We start from the raw sequence: 9,735 nt of genomic DNA, 5'->3' as shown, positions 1-9,735 counted from the left end.
ATACCCTACACTACAACATTTTAAAAGGATGCCTGTTCGTGATGGGGTATGAAATAAATTGCGACGAAAATTAGATAAAGAATTTATTCTCCATAAAAGAGTGCGTTGGACAACAGCAAAACAGGAAATTGTTATTTGTTAGAATGATGATTGCAATCCTTGGGTCTTAAGTAGCAAAGGTGGAAGACAAGGAAAGCAAAAGTGATGCAAGCAAACACTTTAGAACAAACATAACTACACAAGCATTAAAAGTTATGGAGCAAAAATACTTAATTACAAAGCCTTGTTATTAAATTAAGCATTATTATATAACAGTACTAACTGGCAGATCATAACACAGTACTAAAAAACTTTATAATATAAGATTGTAGCAGTTTAAATAATTAATACAGCATGAACTGTAAAGAACATAGGTATATATAGATCAAAGACAAATATTCTGAGGATAATATTGCTATTTAATTGAAAAAAGAATTAAATAAACAAAGTTGAAAAATTAACAAAAAAAAAAAAAATGAAAATGAAAATGATATCCCTCCCAATCAGAGTACATCCACCAACTTATAATAAAATGGTCAAAAGCCAAATTCCAATAAGTTCATGGAATCCCAAAACCCTTTACATAAAAACAAACCATAAGATCGATCCCACCATTTTTCTTGTCTCTCTCAAAAACCATTTCACACATGTAATAGTGACCCCAATCTCTTAAAAAAAATAAAAATAAATAAAAAAAATAAATAAAAAAAAAAAATTAACCTCTCAAAAATATACTATTAAAAAAAAAAATTTAAAAAGAACCTAAAATGGTCTGTTTTCCTCAATCTAGCCTCATCTCCACAAATTTCTGCGCGATTTATACACTTAATTACGCGTTGTGCGCAATTTTTGTTCGAATTTCTGTAAAATAATTGATCAATGAGATGACATTTTGTGCCTTATTGCTCAAGGAGTAACAGAAGAAGGGGGTGTCCGAGACTCCATGGGCGGGGTATGCCCGTCAGACCCTTTAGAAGGGTCATCTGAGGACTGTCGGATACCATCATCGGTGTTACTTTCACTCCGGTTTATATCTTCAATCATCCGGAGTACCTCAGACATTGAGGGTCGTTGATCAGGCACGGTTGAGACACATGCCATTGCTATTTGCAAGAGTTGTACCATTTCCTCTTCAATATTGTGATATCTCATCAGCTCAACATCAAAGACCTCGGCTGTCCATTCTTCACGGACAACTGACTGTACCCACCTAGGAAGATCAATTCCATCGTCTCCTAATGAAGCTTGGTTTGGGGATTTCCCTGTAAGAAGTTCCAAAAGGAGGACACCAAAGCTGTACACATCGGATTTGTATGTTGGTTTTCGGGTTTCAACAACTTCTGGAGCTCGGTATCCAGCAATGCGATTGTTGGTGGAGGAAGTATTAGGGGAGAATATGTTAGAGAGGCCATAATCCGATACAGCAGGGTCATTGTTTGGGTGCAAGAGGACGTTGGATGATTTAATGTTACCATGAACGAGGTTGTTTTTTACATGAAGGTTATCAAGACCTCGAGCAGTGCCAAGGGCTATCTTCATTCGGTTCTCCCAATCTAGTGATGTGCGGCCTGCACTTCTGCTACCTGTATTTTCACAACACATTATATCAGTACAGTCGCTTGAATGAAGCAAAAGAACACATTTACAAAAAGCTGTTGCCAATTTGTAAAATTCATGCAAGTTGAACAATATGCAGAACTCCTAGATGATTTTTGTGATCGGAGTAAAAAGTCGCTCGTACAGAACCTTCTCTGTCTAGTTCAAAATTCTACTTATGGTTATCTTAAACAGGATACTTAAGACAAATAGCAGCAAACTGTTAAGCTAAATGGATGTACAGTGTTAAACCTTTTTTATCCACCTTTTTCAAGCCCCATTATTCTCCAAGTTCAATCATGTTCTACTCTCCCAACTTTCTAAGCCCTACTAATACTCCGTACCTCCAAGTAAAGGCAAGAAGGACCTCAGGTTGATACTGAAAGGATTTAGTGGAGTGTGAAGTATGACCCTTTGTAAGTTGCAATATTCTACATTCTAGCATATGTAGGTTGCACATTAGATTAGCAAGCCCTTTTGATAGATGACAAGCATGTTTGTGACCGGAGGAAGTGGGAGATGAGCGCACAAAAATACTATAGAATGACATGAAAAGGCAAAAGTTCGTTCATCACTACTCTGCCGACCCCTTTCTGCCCAAACCAGCAATATCCATATCTTATAAAGTTGAGGTATAAATGCTCACATAATCGCATATTGACAAAGCAACCTTCAAATGTGTTGTTATAGTTGGTATGTTGGACATAGAATTTAGCAAATAGGCACTACTTTCATTTCGATTCTAATGGAATTCCCATAAAAAGCAATGCTTCCCTTGGTCCCTCATCAAAATATTAGCTTGGACCAATTTTGCTTGAGAAACATTTAATGGTTGTCCTTGCAACATATTGCCTATATAACTAGTTTTTCCAGAAGAATGTTCGATAAATATAAATGAATTCACAGCAACCAGAATCCAAATCTTCAGTCCTACTTCTTAGGTTCTACACTTCCTACATTCGTGTTGATCATTTTTATCACTATCCAGGTCTCATTACTCAATCCAATCAAAACGAACAGCATACAAGTGACACATGAAACGTAGGACATGACAATTTTGTTCGGCCATGGCACGAACTAGACAAGGGATTCCTTACATTCAATTGTAGTGCCACTCCCTCCCTAGGAACTTTAATCTCCATTCTCCAACCAAAAGTGAGACTACCAATAAAACTTAGAGGATTATTAAAATGACAAAACTAATCTTTCGGTTCTCATTAACCAAAAGAAGTACAGCAGCCCCACGTTGATCATCAAAAGTGTCACATTATTTACCAAAAAACAGTTGGCTAAAGTTGGAAATTTTGCCTTGGGAAACTCCTTAATTTTCTCACCTATTTATACCAAAATCTCACTAATCAGCTTTCTCAACAGAAAAAGAGAGCACCCTAAGTTTTTTTTCATGCTTTATGGTCCCAAGAAAGAAAATAAAAATAAAAAAAAAAATCAGGGAAAAGTCCAAATTGCCCTCAGAGAATGGGATTCACAGAATGTCAGAATCATACAATGGGCAAATCATACTGAACACCTTCACAAAGTCTTTTTTTGGGTTTTGATGAAATTTTGTAACATGCAGCTTTTTTTTTTTTTTTTTTTTCTTTTCTTTTTTCCTTTTTCTTTTTAATCTTTTTAGTTGAAAAATGTGAGAGACATTGTTAGAACAGAGTGGCTTAACTCAAATCATTAGAAGTAAAAAAAGAAACCTAAGTCACAATGACCTTTGTCGGTGCCTAAAATCATGAAAGGGTATGTTACAATCTTGGTCCCAACTTCTTATAACCAAATAAAGATTAAATTTTAATCAATAATAATTTTAATTATTTTTTTTCTATATAAAAAAAATTTCCTCCTCCCATTGTTGTCCAGCTCAATTCTCTCAAGTACAAGTGTGATAGAAGCAACCAAAATAAGCAACAATCTATCATCTATGCAATTCAATATCCACCCACCACCAATAATATTCATCTTATCAAATAATCCAAAAAATAAAAGAATTTCATTCTATATTATGATGGCCAAGCAAGTAACTGTACCTAATCATTAAAGAAATGGGTATGAACTTTAAGTAATTAATTTCCCCTTATAGTTAATTAATTTAACAATACTCATACGAGTACTAATTTTCTACTGTTTTCGTCTCTAAAAGTTCAACCTATTTGGACGGTGTATTATCAATTGTCCAAAAATAAAAAAAAAAATAACTAAAAATAGCAATGTAATTGTAATTTGTAAAATGTAATGCAATGCAATAATCTCAATAATAAAAGAATTAAAAATCCAAAATATCATACCGTGTAATAGAGCAGACAAGCTACCGGCGGCCATGTAATCATACACTAGCAATTTCTCATCTTTGGAGAAGTAAAATGCTCTTAGTGGCACAACATTTTCATGCTTACACTTTCCTAGTGCCTCCATTTGTGTCTCAAATTCCTTCTTTCCGGCCACCACATCTTTGAGCCTTTTTACGACAACCGTCGTCCCTTCCTCGAGCACCGCCTTGTAACTCGTTCCGACACTGCCTTTTCCGAGAACCTCAGCAGACGCCCGCAGCAGATCCTCGAGATCGAAGCTGTAGGCGCCGCCGTTGACGAACACCAGCCTGTTCCTCTCCCCGCCCTCGGGGCCGGTGCCGCTGGTGAGGTCGTCTTTGGAGGACGACGTCCCAGCCTCCCCGGCCCCGCCTCCTCCTCCTCCAAGCCCCACCGCCCTGGCCCCCGCGACTCCCGCGGCGGGCCCTTTTAGGGCAGTAGCCTTGGAGGACTCCCTCTTCCTCCTCCTCAAACAACAGAAAACAAGACACAACAACAGTAGCAAAAAAGCAGCTGCAGCTGCTACTGCAATACCAATAATTGCTCCCTTTGACAACTTCTTCTTACCACCGACCTCGGCAGGAGAAGACGGAACCACCGGCGACGGCGACGGTGACGGCGACGGAAAGAACGACGAGTTACACGGCTGAAGTGGGCCACCACAAAGCTGTAAATTCCCGGAAAACGAAGCTTCTGGAAACTTCGAGAGACTCTTTGGAATAGACCCATTTAAATAATTATTAGAAACATTAAAATCGATCAAATTAGCATTGATGCTTGGAATTTGACCCGAAAAATTGTTATTTTCCAAGAACAACCCATTTAAGGAGGTAAGATTGTTGATAGAAAACGGTATTGGACCAGAGAAATTGTTGCTAGACAAGTCAAGACGAGTCAACCGATTCAACTGAGTCAAACTCGCCGGAAACTCGCCGGAGAATTGGTTTCTTCCGACGTAAAGCGCGCGAAGAAAAGTAAGGTTGGAGAAATCAGAGGGAAGATTTCCGGTGAGACGGTTATTGTGAATGCTGAGAACACGAAGCTCGGACAACCGTCCGATTGTGCTCTCCGGAATCGGGCCCACTAATCCAGCGGCTGGGAGACGAAGCGAGTGAACATGGGTCTTAGCCGGATTACACTGAACCCCAACCCAGTTACAAACCGAGTCAGACGAGTTCCAATCAACCCGCGACGCGTGTGGTACCTTAGAGAGAAATGCTTGGAGAGCTTGCTTGTCCTGAATCGGCTCCGAATCGGAGCACTCAATCAGCAATAGTACTAGTAATATCAACAATGGTGACAATCTCAGCCTCATTTTAGTGGGTTTTGAAGAGAGAGACAATTGGGTGGTTAAAATCAAAGAATAGTTGTAAATGGTTTCATGAAATTGATTGTTTGGGTTTGGTCCGATGAAGAACAGAGCACAAACCCATGTGAGAGAAAATGAGTGAAAGTAAGGAGAGAGAAAATAAAAAAAAGAGAGTGTATCACGAGAAGAAGAAAGGAGGAGGAGAATGGAGAGAGAAAATAGAATTAAGGTCCATCTTTCTGCTTTGCTGGTTATCAAGTGAGGTTATAGTGGTCTACTCAATGTTTTTTTTTTTGGTGTATAAAATTAGGTTTGTAATTTTTGAATTTAAGAAACTTCAGACAATTATTGGGTTTTTTTTGTACTACTATCACCTACTTGTATAGTTGTATCTATTTTTTATTTTACTTTTTGATCTTGCAGTGGTGGCGCGTTTAGTTTCTATTTTGGAGAAGGTGGAGTCTTACGTTTTCAATACAGGACGCTTGCGCGATTGGTGTACTTCCTCTGTTTCTTTTAGGAAAAATTGTCAGGAACTACACGCTTAATGGGGGTATTTGGAAACAACTACCCACTAACAAATTTTATCAAAAAAACTACCCCCTTAATTTAAAAAGTTAGAGTAGCACTACCCATTTGATTTTCCGGTGAGAATCTCCGGCGCGTGGGCCCACTTTTTCAATTTTTCTCTGAAAAAACACGATGCAATGACAAATTGGACCTTAATTCTTAACCCTAGGATAACCAATTTGAATTAAAAGCAACAAATTCAACTAATTTCAAATTATCCCCAATTTCTAAGAACCCTAATTTTTCTAATCGTGACACCATAACATCAAAATTCATAATTAATGGATTTAAAGAGACGAATTAACTATGAATTGCATACCCTACTTGTTTTCAATTCTTCAATTAGGGATTTTCAGAAGAAAAATTGAAAAAGTGGGCCCCACACACCGGGCTTTCTCGCCGAAAAATGCAAATTATGGGTAGTGCTACTCTAAGTTTTTAAATTTAGGGGGTAGTTTTTTTGATAAATTTTTTTAGTGGGTAGTTGTTTCCAAATACCCCTATTAAGCATGTAGTTCCTGACAATTTTTCTTTTCTTTTATACTCGTAATTTTGTTTGGACTTTTAACTATGTGTGTTTTTTTATCTATATACGTTAAATAAAAAGAATACACTAATGATCAAGCTATATTTCATAGTTCATAGAACGGTAAAATCAACTGTTGCAATTAAAGAAGAACGGAATAATGTGCGATCCCTATATTCTTGATCAAAATTTGAATCAATTGTACTAGTAGTATACTTAAAAACAAAGTGAATTTCTTGATCAAAATTTAAATGAGTTGTACTAGAATATTAAAAACAGAGTGAAATGTTTGGTGCAAAATAATTGTGGCGCGTGGAAAGAGAAGACTGACAGAAGTGAGAGCTTTAGAAAGACGCAAAGAAGTAGTGGCAAGACAGTAGGCAGAGGTCGGGGAACAATGAAATGGGTACGGGTAAACGGGTTACTGGGTTAGAGTTTTGTAATGTGTAAGAAACCCATTAATATAATCCGTATTTGTTACTAATCATGATTATAATATGCGTGTTTTGTGTGTATTCTCAAAGGAAGGTTAGAAAATTAGCAATTTGGTGAGAATTTTCATGTTGTGTTCTTTGTTAAAATTAAGTATGACAGTTGAATTACTTTTCTTTCACTTCACATGACTAATTGGTGATGAGAATTATGAGTTTCGTCTCTATTATTGGGTGCCTAATCTCTTTTGTCCAATCATTAATTATTTTGTTATATTTTAACTTTGTATGTGCTTTTTTACTACATGATTTTTTTTTTTTAAAAAAAAGAATGTATAATTGGTTAGTTGATACATAGTTTTCCTTATATACTTTCTATATTTTCTTTCACTTGAAAGTTGTAGTATATAGAGTGGTCTTATAACACTCGCTTTAAGAGAATAATTAAAATAGGTAAACGCGCAAACTATTTTATCAAACGGATTTTTACACTGAGTAAAGGGTGCCTACCTATATTATTATGTGTGTAAATAAGATCAAATTACAGGTCATGGAGTTGTGTATGCTCAATCTTTTAATTTTATCTTATGTGATACATGAATATTTTTACAATCCATAACAGTTGTTTTGATTTGGTGTCATCAACTATACATGCATGTAAGACACTTTGTAACACCACCAAGATTTGAGCATATCATAATTATTGTATGTAGTGATGTAAATAAGATTTAGGGTCTGTTCTCTTACGTTAATATTCAGTTCAGTTCAGTTCAGCTGAATTCAGTTCAGTTCAGCTGAATTCAGTTCAGTTCAGTTCAGCTGAGTTCAGTTCAGTTCAGTTCAGCTGAGTTCAGTCAATGAGAACAGGCCCTTAGTCTCAAGTAATAGCAGACTAATAGATACATCATTATCCTTTATTTGATTACTAATGTATAATACCACTTTATTTCTTTATTACATAAATTTTTTTTTGTATTTTTTTTTGTCCATGGCTACATACATTGTAATAATATATCAATGATACTTTGGGATATCATAATTGATATCATATCATCCCAAATTTGCATGAATTTTTTTTTTTTTTCTTTTTTTTGAAAGAATCTCACATATCTACTAAATGCAGAAATAATATACAAGTATATCATAAATTTGGAATATATGATAAGAGTATTTTGGATAACTTATAATTGTGATATCCATATATCCCAAATTAAAAACACAAACTTTTAAATAAAATGGATGTTCAGTAAATTACTGAACATCCGTTATAAATTGACAATAAAAGGCGCAAAAGTTACACTAAATCGCACAAAAGTTACACTGACATATGTAAGAGTTATGTATGCTTCATTGATAAATTTGACAAAAGTGATACTAAATTTGACAAAAGTGACACTAAATTTGACAAAAGTGAACTCGATGTACAGTAAATTACTGAAAATCGGGTGTATACAAAAGTGATTAAATTAAAAATATAATATTATGATCTCTAAATAAAATTACTACTCGTGTAGTGGGAAATGATTTTGGCACACCCCTCATGTGAGAGCACAATTTTCTATGCTTTTCTCACATAGGGATGTGCCAAAATAAATTAAAGGCGTGCCAAAATTAATTTCCCGTGTAGTGTATTCATATCTACTCTATTGAAGTTGTTCATTAAAGTCTCCAACACGAATATAATTGAACATGCATTATACATTTATACTTGACAGTTGATACTCTACAGTCGCACAAATTTCAGCATGAATTAATGCATTATATATAGTTATGTTGAATCAAAATAATATCAATGTTAGTTGATCATCACCATGTGTTTGTTAATTTTTTTTCCCGCTTTTTCTCCCTCATCTATCTGTTTTTTCTCTTCTTTGAAGATCCATGTGGTGGTTTTGTCAAATGACTCAAATCAATGAGGAAGGAAGCTAAGTAAACTTCGACTACAACATATAAGCATCTTGTTATATCTAATATACCTTCTTCGTTTCTGAATGTTTAACTAATTTGACTATTGCATGCACAATTTGAAATGCACATTTTTTACTATTAGAAACATTTTTTTTCCTCATCTATATGTCAACCAAACAAACACTGAGGGCCTGTTCATATTTACTTAATTTTAGTTCAGTTCAGTTTGGCTTCAATCAATTCAGTTCAGTTCAGCTCGTAATTTCCTTCTCTCATAAAATATTCATTTCAGCTCAGTTCAGTTCAGTTCGGCTTCAATCAATTCAGTTCAGTTCAGCTCATAATTTCCTTCTCTCATAAAATATTCATTTCAGCTCATTAGCTCCAATCAGTTCAGTTTTGTTCAGTTCAGCTCCAATCACTTCAGTTCAGCTCAGTTTAGTAAATGTAAACAGGCCCTGAGTGTGGGTGTGTTAGCACATGCCAAAAACAAAGCAAAAACAACTCCTTATTAGCTAGGAACATGCTATATTAAATTAAAAAAAAATAAAAATAAAAAAAAAACAAAAAAAAGGTGTACCGATCTAGCCTTATCTTGACCTTTTGGTCACCTGATCAAGTTTCTTTAGGGGCAACTTTAGGGCAAACCGACAAAGTAAGTATTTTCTGATCCTTTTTCATTCTCAAAGTGTCTGGCTAGTAACACCTTGAATAAGTAAGCCTAATTCCATCAACTAATAACGAATATGAAATAGTAAATAAGTAAACTAACACTTACTAACGAATTTTCTTTATATATAAAGCTTTATTATATATCATTAATTGAACAATATATTACTCCCTTGAATAGTTGATATAACAAGTTTTGTAATTAAGGGCCTGTTCTCTTACGTTGAAATTCAGTTCAGTTCAGTTCAGTTCAGCTGAGTTCAGTTCAGCTCCTAATTTCCTTCTCTTATAAAATATTCATTTCAGTTCAGTTCAGCTGAGTTCAGCTGAGTTCAGTTCAGTTCAGCTGAGTTCAGTCAATGAGAACAGACTCTA

General features: G+C 35.3%; 1 protein-coding gene across 1 annotated transcript; it reads right to left on the bottom strand.

The window, feature by feature from the left end:
• Window positions 1-326: 326 nt before the first annotated feature.
• On the bottom strand, window positions 327-5,562 carry LOC145611459 (putative inactive receptor kinase At2g26730). The gene is made up of 2 exons (XM_081666788.1): window positions 3,927-5,562; window positions 327-1,622 (listed from the first exon to the last, which is right to left on the bottom strand). The coding sequence occupies exons 1-2, from the start codon at window positions 5,260-5,262 to the stop codon at window positions 946-948; spliced, it is 2,013 nt and encodes a 670-aa protein (XP_081522914.1). The 5' UTR covers window positions 5,263-5,562; the 3' UTR covers window positions 327-945.
• Between the last annotated feature and the right edge of the window lie 4,173 nt (window positions 5,563-9,735).

The sequence above is a fragment of the Chenopodium album genome, chromosome 24, assembly GCF_948465745.1.
Source record: "Chenopodium album chromosome 24, dcCheAlbu1.1, whole genome shotgun sequence".
Taxonomy (NCBI): Eukaryota; Viridiplantae; Streptophyta; class Magnoliopsida; order Caryophyllales; family Amaranthaceae; genus Chenopodium; species Chenopodium album.
The sequence above is the reverse complement of the archived record's forward strand: the minus strand, read 5'-3'. Positions and strand labels throughout refer to the sequence as shown.

Bases quoted from the DNA above. Each gene is read 5' to 3' on its own strand.
- LOC145611459 (XM_081666788.1), bottom strand. From the start codon at position 5,262: ATGAGGCTGAGATTGTCACCATTGTTGATATTACTAGTACTATTGCTG. The intron at 1,623-3,926 runs GTATGATATTTT...GTGAAAATACAG, and splicing joins CTTGTCTGCTCTATTACACG to GTAGCAGAAGTGCAGGCCGC.